At 39.9% G+C, this 15,436-nt stretch overlaps 2 protein-coding genes across 5 annotated transcripts in view; both read left to right on the top strand.

Annotated features, from left to right (window-relative positions):
* The window catches only part of LOC102233521 (guanine nucleotide exchange factor DBS), a 42,027-nt gene extending 38,299 nt beyond the window's left edge, over positions 1-3,728 (top strand). For all 4 annotated transcript variants that reach the window (XM_023329897.1, XM_023329899.1, XM_023329895.1 and 1 more), the window contains 4 exons: positions 1,070-1,179; positions 1,287-1,399; positions 1,499-1,602; positions 1,676-3,728. In XM_023329897.1, coding sequence (XP_023185665.1) covers positions 1,070-1,179; positions 1,287-1,399; positions 1,499-1,602; positions 1,676-1,755 — 407 coding nt within the window. In that variant the 3' untranslated portion in view covers positions 1,756-3,728. The remainder of the gene's footprint in view (positions 1-1,069; positions 1,180-1,286; positions 1,400-1,498; positions 1,603-1,675) is intronic.
* Positions 3,729-4,334: 606 nt separating this feature from the next.
* LOC102229098 (calcium-binding protein 39-like) lies at positions 4,335-14,749 on the top strand. The gene is made up of 9 exons (XM_005807969.3): positions 4,335-4,544; positions 9,363-9,491; positions 9,705-9,869; positions 9,967-10,085; positions 10,166-10,334; positions 11,039-11,098; positions 11,365-11,430; positions 11,523-11,666; positions 12,218-14,749. Exons 2-9 carry the CDS (start codon positions 9,390-9,392, stop codon positions 12,395-12,397), a joined length of 1,005 nt encoding a protein of 334 aa, XP_005808026.1. The 5' UTR covers positions 4,335-4,544; positions 9,363-9,389; the 3' UTR covers positions 12,398-14,749.
* The last annotated feature ends 687 nt before the right edge of the window (positions 14,750-15,436 follow it).

Here is a 15,436-nt window from a genome sequence, read left to right as displayed (position 1 = left end):
ACACGAATTTGCTTATTCCTGAAAAAGGTCCCTAAAGGGCCTCATAAATCTGGAGGTTTTATATCAAGAACAACATTTTTACATTGATCTGCAGATCATCATCCCTCAAAGTCTCTTTTCCAACGTAAACATCTCTCTAGATGCTTCACTAATTCTTTCTTCTGACCAGCTTGGAAGCAAAATACTCCCAAATCCTCCAGTTTAAAGTGTAACACCATTTCCTCTCCTCCACTGGCCTCCTCTCATTGACTCGCTGGCAGTTTCTTCCTCCTTTCAGAGCCGGCTTCACGCAGCACTCTGAGCAGAGTCAAATGGATGAGTACCTCTAACCTGCTACAGAGCAAGCGGCGAGGTAACACCGCCGCTTGAAAGTTGGCGGTTCGGTCACACTGTGGCGGGTTTTGCTGTTTCGGTGCTCCTTATGGTGAAGTTAGCAACATTCTCCCACATTCAGACCAGAGAAACAACTAATTGAGGTCAAATGGTTGATTTGAAATGCCTGCTTCACCATAAATCAGTTTGGTGATCTTTCTATTTTGGGTGGTTTTGTGCGACTTTAACACCTTTTCAACAACCAGATCTTTGAACAAAACAAATCCTTCTGGTTTCCCAGTTTTACTCTCTGTATTGGTGGACTGGCTTGTCTTAGTTTGACACTTTCTCCTAATTTGACTGTGACTTTCAGTTTGCAATCACAAACGTGGATGTTTTGTTTTTTTAAAAAACTCAACATTTAGATACAACATTTTTTCTGTGGAGCTCGCCGGGATGTGGAATTATTAATGCTTTCATTGAACAGGAAGCAGAGAAAATAGCAAAAAAACAACATTTCTGATGAAATCTGTTTTTTCCCCCCAACATCAAGTGAATTTTATAATCACAATAAGAATTTTTTTTTTTTACGACAAACAATAAAAGTCCACCCCTGGTTCGGAGAAAGAAATTGGTCTCCCTGGTTGCAATCATATATCACAATCTGAGTGCGTCAAATCAACATTTTTCTTCTTCGTGTCTTTAATTTCATTTGATTGAATTCTTTGTCGTCCGTTTTAACTTCTCGTACCGACAGGCTGGAACAAGCCGTCTCTGTCAGTGGACGCCTCGGAGGAGAACGATGGCTTCTCCAGCGGAGAGGACCCCATGACCTCTGACATCGAGGATGAAGTGGTGAAAAAACTGGTGAGCTTGAAATCTCTGGCATTCCCTAATCCTTTCTTCACTGTAATTATCTCATTAAATATGTTTTTTTGTTGTTGTTATTGTTGTTGTTGTTTTTAACTCTGAAGGCTCCAGGAAAGTACAGTGTGGTAGCAGACTGCGAGAAGGCGGGCCCTCAAGAGCTGTCTGTCAAAAGTGGAGACATGGTCCAGCTAATCAGAGAGGGAGAGGACGGACAATGGTAAAAACTTTCCTTCCACCACTATTAATGGATTCCACTGGGATTTTATTTGACCGAACAGAACTGATACATTGTTGTGTAACCCTTCCTCCTCTGCAGGTTTGTGAAAAACCTCCGCAGCGGTAAAGAGGGCTGGGTGGCAGCTGCGAACCTCCTCAGCCTCATCTCAGAGTCCAAATCATCTCAATCACTCAGCAGCTCCGGTTGGTTGCCATTTCTTGTCTTTACTCTGTGTTGTGACTGCAAGCAGAAACCGATTGCACATTTGTCCTGCAGATGGCAGCGTCTCTGGGAACCTAAGCACCTCTTCCAGCTGCAGCGAGACCTACACCAGCTTCTCCGACATCAAACCCTGACCGAAGATCCCATCCTCGTACCTCAACCCTTAAGTTATTTTTCTACTCCCATCATAAAATCTGTAGCTGACTCTGACAGGAGAACAGAATTAGTGTTTGTTTGTTTCTTTATTTCTTTTCAACGGCACACTTTAAAGTTTCCTTGCACCTTAGACTTCTCATTTTTGCAGTCGTACCATGTGGATTCATCGTCTCCTGTCAGGTCTGCTTTAAAAATCCCAAAAGGCTCGGAAGCCTTAACTTACTGGACATGCGTTCAGTGCCATAGCGCTATAATGTAGCATCACAAGAGACATTTTCAAGAATATCTGCACTAAATGCAACAACACTGGAGTCAAACTTTGCAGCTCAGCGACAGATTCTTCTTCAGAGCTCGCACAGATGCTATCAAACAGGCATTTCACGTATTGCGACGGCTTCAGTGTCGGGCATCGATTGTACACTGTGAAAAGTGGCGGGTGGCTGCAACTAGAAACATGGCAGCGGCCGCGTCTTGGAGCGAAACTGCGCTCCTGTTGTTCGTGGGAGTTGAAAGAGGCCGTTGTGTGTGTTTGTTTGGCACAAAAATGCTGTGTCCCTTCCATATTTTCACTGAATAAACAAAGATTTCGATGTCTTAGAAGGTGATTGTCACCAAAAGATCCACATCCTGCACCTCTCTACTTATAACTACTGGCAGCTTGGACATCTAGATTTCTTTGTTTCTTTTTTTTCTCTCTCTGTTTATCTCTCAGGAAACCTTAGTGGTTGCTCGGTCCGGCAGGTGTGACTGCATACCTGCGCATGGGGGCTTACCGTCTTTGTGTGCACATTCCTGCCCGTCAGTTCACAGAGCTGTTAAAGGGGCAGGCGCAAGTCGACTCAGTGGCTATATAAATCATTTTCCAGCAGCACTGTGTCACTGTGACCTCCGCTGACGCGCGCTGAAATGACCAAACAACGTCGCAAATCTCAGTCAACTGCACTTATGTTTGTTTCTCCGCACAAAAGAAAGCTTTGTCCCCGGCCTTTGCTCCCAGCCCCATTCAGGCATGTGACACTCGCCACTCATTTTTTTCTTCTTAAAGAAAGCCAGACCTGCCCAACATGTTTGTGCGCACCCATTTAATGTATCTGATCCTATTGGGAAACGATGAAAAAAGTGACTTTTTGTAGGATTTTCACAGAATGAGGAACTTGTGCTGTTACAAACACCGAGTCACATTCGCTCTTTGAGAGCAAACATGGTTTTATATGCCCCAGGTTTCTACTGTATCCACAAGGCGCGGTAAAGTACTCTCTTCCTTTATTTTTATGAACAGGAATGCTATTGAACTAAGCACAGCTCCACCCGTTTATTGCCCACACTGGGCCTGACGCCTCTGTTAGTAAAGGGAAAGGAAGAAACTATGCTGCAGGCCTTTTCGTTTTCAAACTGTGTGTATGACTGGCTGGCATTTTGTGTTGGTAAATGTACCTGTTCGGTCGATGTCGCCTCTATACCTCATGCTGTTTTCCTCAAAAGCACGTACACTGTAAAGAAGAGTCTCTTTGTCTCAGCGTTTCACTCTTTGTGGCATGTTCCTCACAGCTCCCCATTTTAAACCTAAAATATATATATTTTTTACCTAATTATGAGAGTTTATTTTCTGCCCTCTTTAGAGAAAAAAAACAACCTGACACGGGCACTAAACTTGTCGGGGTTTGATCATGGTCACACCATAAAGTTAAATGAATCATTTTTACTTTTTATTCCGAGGCTGGAAAAAAACAAAAAAAAAAAAACACAATTGAGAAAGGGGTTATATATTTTTTACTTTTCTGTTTTATGCAGCACATTGCGGCAACCACTGTCTTTATTTTCTGATGGTATATCTACTGTGTATGATGGTGAAATAAAAGTGTTATGAGACATATGTATATTTGTAAATATGTATTCTGACTTGTATGTACAATTAAAGCAGCTTTAATAAACTCTGAAATTGTTTCCTCAACTGGATTTCTTATTTACGTGACTGCAGTATTAATGTTATCTATTTTGACCAAAGTAGTCAGACATAACAAAAGCTTGTGTTTTGGCTCCTTTGGCGCTCCATACAGATGGGTTGCAGCCCAGTTAGTCTGAAATTTTAAAAAACATTTGCTGATTTTTCTACATATTTTCTCCAGAAGTCTGCAAACTGCATAACAGATATGTTCTAAAGGTAAATTTAGTAAGTGAAATTACGCTACTACCAATTGAAATGCGTACGTCGGGGAAAATCAGTGAAGAAGGTGCAGAGGCAGGTATCAGGTGAGAGAACGTGAATGAGATTTGGCCGCAGCTGGAAAGATACAGATTTGTCAAGTTAGTAATGACAAACGTAACTATGTACTACCGGAAGTGGTTTTTTTTAAAACGCTATAAATAAAACCTATCTCTGATAAAAAGAAAAACAAGAATAGAAAAGTTCATAGGACATTAATACAATTTTTTTTTTGCAGATATTAGCATTTAAGTTATTTTGAATCCTATCTTTTTAGCGTGAATTATTCTTTGTGATTTTATTTTGACAATCTGTACCGGAAGTCGTCTATTTTATTCGTGCTAACTTCTCAGAATACTGGAGCGCGACCAGATGGAATCCTGCACTCCCTTCTTTACGGATCCCTCACGTTTTGAATTGTATCGCAGACATTTTTAGCAGACTTTTAGTGGTCAACCAACAATCCTGGTGTGAACACAGAGTCTTTACTTTCAGGCTCGGCTGCGCTGTGAACCGGGACTGGAGCGGTCAGGACGTTTAAAAGGCACCAAACATCTTCTCGCTGTGAGTATAATTTCTAGCTAATGCTACAGTAGCTTCCAGTTACCCTTATGGCTTCACATCACTGCCCTTGACAGTGTCCATAACTTCACAAAAGGGGTTAAAATGCCTTTAATGGCGGTACATATGGGAGGCCTTTCTCGCCCCCCCGTCGTGCGGTTGTTCCTGCAGTGATGTCTGCAGCTGTGGTTAGCTTTGGAAATCTGTCAGACAAGAAGGGAGTTTGGCTGGAGGCGAGAGAGAGGGGTGTAGCCGCGGTAAATCACATTGTCTGGGTCTGTTAATGCGGCCTTATGTGCTTATCACTTCCCTCCATCTTATTGCTAGATTACTCCGCCAAACCCGTCGTTTATGGGCTCTTTAACTCTTTAGCTTCACCGTAAATGCCGTGCGTGTATTTTGTTTTTGTTGCCCCCCTCCTCCCTGCCTCCTTATCTCGTATGTTACTTTGGACAATCATCGTCAAGCAAGTCTTAAAGGAATACCCCCCCTCTTCCGGTGTGAATTTTCAAAACAAAACTGTTCAAAACTCAAAATTTGTATTTATTTATCCTGATTTTAAACAGGATGTTGGCCTTTTTGTGAGTGTGAGGGTTATCTTTGAAGTAGTTATCTGAAACTAGCTAACTATCTTCAGCTCAATAATTTTTTTTTTTAAGTATGGATTTTGACTAGGCCAATCTAACACATTGCTACATTCTGACCTAAGACATGAAGATGGTTCTCCAAACATAGTACATTGTTAGTAGAACAGCTGTATTTAAATTGAGATTAAATATACACTATTAAGGTTGTTTATTAAGGGAGCTGGTTGCAATTAGATTTTTCTTAGAAATACTGGAGTTAAGTTGGCTGAATACAAATTAGGGCTGCATTATATTGGGACAAACGTATAATTACAATAATACAGCTGAAATTTTGGATTATATCGACTCTTTGCTTCCTTTTTCATTATCACAATTACAACGATAGATTGTGTCATCTGGGATATGTTGCTGTGAAATATCATCTCTGTTGTCCAGAAATTGAGCTGCTATGTCATGACAGTCATAAGACTATCATATAGCAACAGTCTTCAGTCAGAGGCCTCTTCAGACTTATTGCAAAACTGACTGCTCCTGGAGATCCTTCCTGCCCACTGCACCACTATCCACAAAGGCTCTTTAACACTTAGATGTTATGAATTATGATTACATATTTTTAATTGAATTTAATTGAGTTTGTCGGCAATTAGATTAGATTTATTTGTGTGTTTTCACAAACTCAGGTCCCTTTGCACCATTATCCAACATCAACCGAACCTGACAGCTGTACGTTTGTCCAGGAAGCTAACATTCCTACCCGTTTACCTCAAAGTCGCCAAATGCAAATAATGTTACTTCAATGTCATGCTCTCTTATCTTTCCCGCTTTGAAGAGTGGCTAAGTGGAACAGACCTTTGTGTCACATAATTTTTTTACCCCAGGGAAACATTGAGCGATGACGAGCTTTACAAAAACAGGTATCATGTAGTTCCTGCAGTTTTTAAATGCTTCGGTTACTTTACTAGGAATAAATGCCGCTGCAAATAAAGATGAATCTATTGAGTGACTTTATGAAGATCAGCAAACCTGCCTTACATGGATTTCTCTTCACCACTTTTCAGGAGTGGTGAAGAGAAATGTGGCAACACGAATTTCTACTTTTTGGAAGCAGGAAGTCATAAGTTAGTAACTACTAGCTCCTGGATGCTTGACAAGAACATTAAGACAAAAAGAGCATATGAGACTCAAAGCAATACTAAATAATCCCTATCACGGTTGATGTTTTGTTTAAACTTGAAGCTTTTGAAATTCTTGTTTATCAGAGGGCTCTTATAGCATTGATTTACCAAAATTATCAACCATATGGGAGTGTTTCTCTATTTTTGTTTTTTTGCACACATTTTGAACAAATTTGCAGTTTTTGACGTCTTTTAACACCTCTAAGCCCAGTTTTTGGTTTGAAATGCCTTTTTAATCCCAGAACAACCTAACATTTGAGGGTTTTTTTTTAGTATTTAGGTTAATGGATCAATGCTGGTAAAATTCATCGGCCTGCCAGGTTTAGGTAAAGCCCCATCTCATAGTTCCTTCTCCTCCTGAATGGCATCTCCAGCATGTGACTGCTCAGCGCCTCCTGATCGTCGCCTTGCTGCATCGCTACGTCAGCGATTAGTCATCCGGCAAGCGCAGGTTGATTCATTGGATGTTGTAATCTGATGGTGAAATATGCTGTTCGGTGTCTTTGACAAGTTCACAGCCAGTTCAGCTGTTTCAATCATGGCTAACCAGTACACTGGGATATATTTCAGGCTTTATTTAGGCATTTGTCTCTGTCACTGCTTCCCAAACTTTTGCTTTGTTCTGTTTATCTCCATCAAGATTGTGGCTTATAAATTAGGCATTTGGGTTAATGCGGAAGCTCTCTGGTTAGCTTTTATTCAAACTGAGCTGATAGCTGTGTGCGTTCAACCCCGGCAGGCATCAGATTAATCTCATTACATCACATTTAGTCAGTCTTTAGAGGCAGGAATGAACACTAACCAGCTGCTGAAGCTTTCAATGGCTCAAAGCCATGTGATCAGGTAATTAAAGCTGGCCCTTTGGACCTTATTCTTAATAATTACTGGGTAACAACAAGACCTACCAGGAAACACCGGAGAACAGGACCCAGCATGATTAGCTAAAGAAGCATTAAGGGGTCTGTGCTCTCTGTTTTAAAATACTTCCTCACAGTACTATTACACTTTAATCAAAATGGAAAGATTGTAATTTAAAAAACAACCAAAACAAGTAATCGGGAGTTTGCTTTCGCTCTAAAATCTGCTTACTAACTGAGTTAAGTAACAGTTGAAAACTATTTTTTCCGACATTATATTTCAACACTACTTAAAAAAAATAAAAAGGTCACGATTACATTGCTACTCTGCATCAGTTAAAAGCACCCACAGTCCTGTGCTGCATCACTGTCACATGACAATTATCACATTAACTTCTGAAAACCAAATGCCAACAAGATGGAAACAAATATTGGTTGCTAATATCTGCCCAGTTTTACTGATAGGTTTAGAAATGACAAATATTGTCTGACATCAATGCTAATGCCCCAGCTTGTCGCAGTAAGCACGTAATTTATTGCATCATAAATTAAAATGAACTACATAATTTCTATTCTGACATGAGTACGTAGTTTATATGAAGTTGTTGTGGATTCACCTATTTGCCGATTTTCCTGTGGAACGCGACTCAAAATTATTTGTGTAAAAATGTAATTATCTCTCAAATATTTGAAAAAAGAAAATGAATCTTTGGAAACTGAAATATCTATGAAGGAGGGGTGAGTAATGCCCTCTCACATTCCCAGATGAGGATTAGCAGTCACAAGTTCCCGTCCTGAGCTGCTTCCCAAACTCCTCCTTCTCTATGTGCATGTTTTCTTATGCGTTTCCATGCCAACAGAGTGGCTTCAACGCCATTCTTAGCTAGCCTCCACCTACTGGGACAGGCAGATGCCAAACACTCCTTGACATTCTGGGTGTTCCAGGGCAAAATACAACCCGAGCGATGAGTTATGCAATGATGGAAAACCACGCCATGTCTACTTGACATCAGATGAATATGTTTCTCCTTCCGAGCTCGTCCAGGCTGTCTTTAAATGGAAAAAAAGAGAAAACGCTGTTGTCAAGGTAGATTCATTTTTGTTAGCTGGCAGATGGTTTTGAATCTTACATTTTCTGCAGGGTTTCATCACAACTCGGGTACATCGAAGTTGTCCGACTCGGCTACTGTCAGTCCAGTTTTGTCGCTTTCCGTCCACTTTATACGCTTACAGTCTTTGAGACGTGCATATCTGGGATGTTAGAAGTGTTTCGGACCTGACTCATTACTTGCAGAACAATGCCAGGATGTGGTGCAGAAATGCAAACCAACAATTATTCTTCAAAGTCACACAAGCCTTACATTTTTTTTTATTGTTATTACTTTTACCTCATGTCTTTTTGTGTGTGTGTGTTGCTAGTTGCCTTTACAGGAAGGACAAAAAGAGACGGCTCAGAGTTTAAAAGTATTTACACTCTTTAACCTTTGAGGAATGTTGATTTTACATTCTCCCCTACATTCTCAATTGGATTTAGATCTAGACTTTGACTAGGTCATTCTAGCACATGGTTATATAGTATTGTTGCACCAGCTGCCCTGCTGGAAGATGGTTTATCTCCATCCATCCATGGGTGATGTGAAGTGCTAGTTTTCCTCCTCACATGTGCGTCCATCACAGAAAATTCCAATATAATACACTAGAGTGTGTGGTGGTAACTATGGCTGAATCGATTAATTGATTATTGGAATAATTTAGTGATTATTGGAATAATTTAGTAATTAATTAAACAGCAGTAAATAACCCCAAACTGTTCAAACATTTTGAATGGAAAAAAGAACAACAAAACCCTTCTTTGTCTGTAAATATTTTCTACCCAGAACTCCTAAGGTGGCAGATTTATCTTCACCTGGTTCAAATTATATAAGTAAAATCTCAACACCTTTTGCTATCAAATTATTAATCAGTTAATCCAATGAATAATTAATAGATTAACTCTACGCTGTGTTGATCCAGCAGAAAGTGCTTTTCACATGTTGATGTCAGAAGTGTATTTTAGCTGCAGGTGCATCTTTTGCTACAAATGATCAAACATACACTAAAAGAACGCTATAAAATGTTCATTTTATTAATTAAAAATATCTAATATATTTGTAGTAGCTCCTTCCTGCCAGCTATCAGACTAAAGTCTGTTGTGTTTTGCAGGTCTCGAGGCGTTAACGGGTGTCCGTCATGCCGCTGTTTGGTAAATCCCACAAGAGTCCCACAGACATTATCAAGACCCTAAAGGAAAACCTGGCCATCCTGGTCAAACATGACAAGAAGACAGACAAGGTAGAAAAAAACAGACTCTACAAGATGAGTTTCTCTAACTTCCAGGATGTCCAGAGGCTAAGTGGTCACACCACTCTGTGAAATTAAAGATATGAGCATGTCACCTCCTGACACTTCACTGCCAGGACCGTTCAGTCTCCCACTCACAGTAGCGCTGCATTCCTCCTAACCGAGTTGCATTTTTTCATTCTGCTCGCCTTTTCTGTTCTCCAGGCGTCTGAGGAAGTGTCAAAATGCTTGGTGTCGATGAAGGAGATTCTGTACGGCAGCAACGACAAGGAGCCGCACACCGAGACCGTGGCCCAGCTCGCACAGGAGCTGTACAACAACGGCTTGCTGATTGCGCTGGTAGAAAACTTGCAGTATATAGAATTTGAGGTGAGCAGAAACCAAGGTCACGAATCCACATGGTGACGAACGAGGTGTAAGAAACTCCAGAATTCAGTGTTTCAATTTCATTTCTGTGTGTTTTCAGGGTAAGAAGGATGTTTGTCAGATCTTTAACAACATCTTGAGGAGGCAGATCGGCGCGAGGAGCCCCACCGTTGAATACTTGTGCTCCCACCAAGAGGTCCTCTTCATCCTGCTGAAAGGGTGAGTCAGACAGGGTTTTTTATGGCATTGGCTCTGTGAATCCCGCAAGCTGACGCAACGCTGCCTCTGTGTATTTCCAGATACGAAACCCCCCAGATAGCGCTGAACTGCGGCATCATGCTGAGGGAATGTATTCGCTACGAGCCACTCGCCAGGATAGTTCTCTATTCCGAACATTTCCACAGCTTCTTCAGCTATGTGGAAATGTCCACATTTGACATTGCTTCTGACGCCTTTGCGACCTTTAAGGTAACTTGGATGATGTCAGCTTTCATTAATATGGTCTTCTTTAAGGGTACATAACATCATTTTTACAAGTTTTCCTTTTAGTTGTGTTCAAACATGAGTTATAATAGTCAAGTCATTGACTCTAATTTGAGCTCATTAAAGAAATATATAAATGTTGATTTATCCTATTAGGAGGAGGAAGTCAGGTGAAATATTGTCCGACTCTTATGGATCAGAGAGACCTAACAAACCGCCACTCTGCGGATTTTAAAAGCACAATGCAAATTGTGCTATAGTTCTGATCAATGTTTTACTCTAAAACAGCAGTCCCATCAACTGTGTCGGCAAAATATTTTATGTTGGCTTGCCTTCCATAGATTTAGCAAAAAGCAGATTTGCTTTTAACCAGTTTTTTTTTTTTTTTTTTTTTTTAATACAATTGCCTTTAGATTTTCCTTTGAAGAAGTCTGAAATCCTTTATTATTATTCAGTTTTTTCTAATCAGTGGCTATTGTTCCTGATAAATAAAACATTCCAGCTATTTCCATTAATTCTTACCAGGCCAAACAACCTTTCTGCATCTTAGTAAGATTTATGCTTATTTTCTGATATTTTTGTTAAAACCTTTGAAAAAAACAAGAGTGCTGCAAGGAAGGAAATAATAGAGGCTAAAACTCTTAATTTCTTTGATCAATAATATTCTTATTGTTTCTTTATATCCACAGGATCTCCTTACAAGACACAAAGCGGTTGTGGCTGAATTCCTCGAAAAGAACTACGATGCTGTGAGTGCTTGAAGTTAAAAACACCCTTCCAGAGTTAGATTAGAACACATATAGACAACATCACCTAGATGTTATTTTGTGATGTGATGAAAGGAATTCCTCTGGTTTTTAAAGAGCTTTATAAATGAATGAATGCAGCTGTAGATACAGTTTCTGCTGTGGAGGTCTCAGGTCCTGTGGTTAGCCCTAAAACCTTGTGTACATCTCAGATCAGATCTCAAACTCTTAACAAACTAAACTATTATGTTCTTTACATTTGATTGCAGGTGTTTGCTAACTATGAGAAGCTGCTGCACTCTGAGAACTACGTCACAAAGCGGCAGTCACTTAAGGTTTGACTCGGACTCCGCCCGATGTTTTTATCAAGCAAGTACTCAGAAAGCCTGTCAGGACATAAAATCATTTGAAACTATGCTTCCTGCAGCTCCTGGGCGAGCTGTTGTTGGACAGACACAACTTCACGGTGATGACATGCTACATCAGCAAGCCTGAAAACCTCAAGCTAATGATGAATCTGCTCAGAGACAAGAGCTCCAACATTCAGTTTGAGGCCTTCCACGTGTTTAAGGTAAAACAGGCAAAAATGCTTTTAAGTGAATTGGGGCCGAACGATATGGCTGAAAAATGTATAAGTGTTGATAATTATTTATTCGGTTTTTGTTTTAGATATCTAAGATTCTGCTAAACTGGTGGCTGTTTTTATTCACAGTTTTTACTCCACGCTGTTCTTTGCTTTTAGGCAGTTATAAGAAACCTGCAACTTATTGATTTGTTGTCCAGCCCTAAAGTGAATTAGAAAATGGACAGAAGAAAAAGAGATATTTATTTTATGTCTCATTACAACTAAAAACTTCAGTGTATTTTACCAATATTTTATGTGTTAGACCAACACAAAGTAGTGCATAACTCTGAATTGGAAAGGGACATGATACATGGTTTTAAGAAACTGAAAAAAATTGTTATGCATTTGTATTTGTCCCCATTTACTATGATGCTCCTAAATAAAATAAAACACTTAGATAACTTTGTGGCTGTAATGTAACCAAGCCAGGAAAAGTTTGAGGTGGTGTAACTACTCCTGCAGCCCCTGTGTGTGATCCAAATCCCGTCTCTGTTCAGGTGTTTGTAGCGAACCCCAACAAGACGCAGCCCATCGCTGACATCCTGCTGAAGAACCAGACCAAACTAATCGAGTTCTTAAGCAACTTCCAGAAGGACCGCACAGACGACGAGCAGTTCAACGACGAGAAGACGTACCTTATCAAACAGATCAAGGATCTTAAAAAACCAGCCTCCTAAAAGAGCCCCCCCAATCCCACCTAATTTTTTATTAATAGGAAGGTGTAGAAAATAGAAAAAAACAAAACAAAAAAACCCACATCAACAATAATGGTTGTACTATTTAAAAAGATTATTCTGTTTGTTGGTAAAAGTAGCTCATAATCAATGATCTAACTTTTGTAAATTAATTTTTTTTATTTAGAAAATCTTTTTTCTTTTTTTTTTTCATGTGTAGCACGTAGCTCAATGTGTTGGAAGCATCTGATTAGCTTTGTCAAACGAACCAGCAGGGGGGTAAAAAAAAAGATGGCTTGGGCCAAAAATGCTTTCTCCTTCCGCCGCTTTTTAAAGATGAAATCTGCAATCATGTGAAGTTGCTGCAAATCGCCAAAATCTCAAAGGATGTTTTTTTTTTTTTTTTTTCTGACGAAGAGATTCCTGAGGGAAGATGGAAGATGTTAGTAGAGTATGGAGTGAAAATAGTCTCAAAATACCTGTGCGCGTGTAATACTGGATTTGTAATCCGTGTGAGCATCTTTGTGTGTAACTTTGGAGAGTTGTACCTGTGAAACATGATTTGTAAACCGTAAAAAGAAAATGTGTGCATAACTCCGGGTACTTGTAAATATGTGATCAAATGCATAGACAAAAATGAAGAAATTATGAATATAAAATAAAAGTACACACACACAATTACAATTTCTACAAACATTAAATTTCTACACACAAATTTTTTAACTTACAACCTCACAAATCTGATAAATACGAATTCAAACCTTCCACGCCTACACATGTTAAATGGGTCCGCACGAGTCGCCCGGTGCGCTCAGACAAGACTTGCATGTTCGCACAGATCCGGTTACGACTGCACAAGGACTTTTGAAACTCATTTCACGCTTCAGACAGCCTCAAATTTGTGCGGAAGTGGTGCGTTTAAATGCCGGTGGAAAGCTGGGTCATATGAGTTTTGCTCGGAGTCTTATTATTTTTCATCCTCTGAAAGTTTGTCACCGTGCTTGTGCCAAAGTGGCAATGACGTTATTTTGTTGGAAAGCGGAATATTTCTGTACTTCTTTATCCACCTTATTCCTAGCCTCCATGAGGTTTTGCCTGTTTTATGGGCGCGACTTCTGCCGCGAAACCATTGTTTACATGTCAGCAACTCGCTAACCGGCTTTCGTCAGAGGTTTTAGGCTACAAGATATGTACAATCTCAGCTTAAGTATGGTAATATTGTTTTACTTCTACCTATAGCTATCAACAACGCTCCGACACTTGTGAAAATTACGTTGATCTTTGCCAACACTTAATTTCAAGTTATTAAATAATGGTAACATCAACAGTGAATCTCCACTTATGAGGTTGAACTGAAGGGGAGATTGTTTAATGGTTACAACAGTACAAAAATACATTTAGTAATTGGTGTGTGTTTTTGTGTGTTCCACTATTCTCCACGAAACTCTTAGAGCCCCCCTCGCCTCCCTGCCCCAGCCGCCAGGTTGTGCGTTACGGCCCTGCTGTCACGCATCGCACAGCGCTCCTCCTGCGGCTCCTCAACGCAGATGTTTCCTGCACAAATTTGTGACATTTATCCTAATATTAATTATTATAATGGCGTTTAGTTGCGAGACTTTACGGACACGTTCATTCGTGTCTGTTTTCCCGTTTATTGCGCTGTTCATAATAGTCTCGATGTTTGCAATTGTAGCGCAACGCGAAGCTCGACGTCCTTCACAGCAAATACATTAACTTGACATTAACAAAGACACAGCGGGACGGATCATCCGGGAAATGATGGACAGGGAGAGTCTGACTAAAACTAGTTGGAGGTCAGACAAATTCTGGGGTTTATGTCTGCTTATTTCCAAGCCCAAATAAGCAACTTCACGTTCAAAAACGAGCCCAAAAGCGCAACCCGCGACTCATTAAATTTGCTGGCGACTTTAGAAAAACAAAAACAAAACACAAGCCCAAAGCCGCTTATAATAATCGGGCTTGGCGACCGAGACTCAAAATAGTTCCTGTTTTTCCAGCGACAAAATGCGCATCTCCCATTGTTCTGTCGCTGCTGATAACCGTCGCATAGAAACGGCCATCGCTCCCCAAGACGATAACATTTAATTACAAAAAATAAAATAGTAACGCAAAGTGGTTTCGATAAGTAACTGTAGTCTGACTACTGGACTTGAAATAGTAACGCGTTAGGACAGCCACGAAAAGCGCAACAGTTAACCGGAAACAAAACGCCTCCCAGGAATAAGGTGGATAATAGACATATTGTGCATTTTTGAGCGGTACAGGTGAGATGACATTGTTTAAAATATATTGTTAATCTCTTTATGTTGAATAAATAAAAAATATTACTTATTTAACCCTCTATTTCATGGCGTTGCAAACCACATCTCTAGACCTCCATGTTGTTTTTGCCAGGCATATGTTTACTAATGACAACATACTCATCTGTTATTAATGTTACAGTCTTATAGCGTATTAGATAATATGTAAATATATATTATATAAGAATATTAATATTAGCAATAATAAGAATAATATAATCAAGTTTTTAATTTTCTAAGTTAGCAAAACGTATCTTATTTTATCCTCTGCATGTTCTAGTTCTCTCCCAGGTGGTGGCAGTAACAACCTCAGCATGTCAATGTTCTTCTTAGGCCTTTTAACGAGCCGTCATTTGATCCAGGTGCGTTAAACCTAAAACACGCAGGGCCTTGAGGACCAACCCTGGGCACCACTGTTCTAGTTTATCACTTATCTTCTAGCCGTTTCTTTTGTCGCGAAAAAAGCACTGAAGAGAGAAAAGAAAGGAAGAATCGAAAAAGCCAACATAAAGGTATGTTTTAATGTGTCTTGGTATTGTAATGTTTACCAGAAAGTTTTTACGGAGCTGCTATTAGACACTTAGCTTGACAGCGAGCCTGACCTTGTCCCAAACTTTTATGCTGCAATGTTCGTGTGAAACCGAGTTTTAACTTTAAATGAGTTAATTCTCATGGTTTTCTCTGCATATTACTGAGGTTTTTTTTGGGGGGGGGGGGGGGT

The sequence above is a fragment of the Xiphophorus maculatus genome, chromosome 24 (genome assembly GCF_002775205.1).
Source record: "Xiphophorus maculatus strain JP 163 A chromosome 24, X_maculatus-5.0-male, whole genome shotgun sequence".
NCBI lineage: Eukaryota > Metazoa > Chordata > Actinopteri > Cyprinodontiformes > Poeciliidae > Xiphophorus > Xiphophorus maculatus.
The sequence above is the reverse complement of the archived record's forward strand: the minus strand, read 5'-3'. Positions and strand labels throughout refer to the sequence as shown.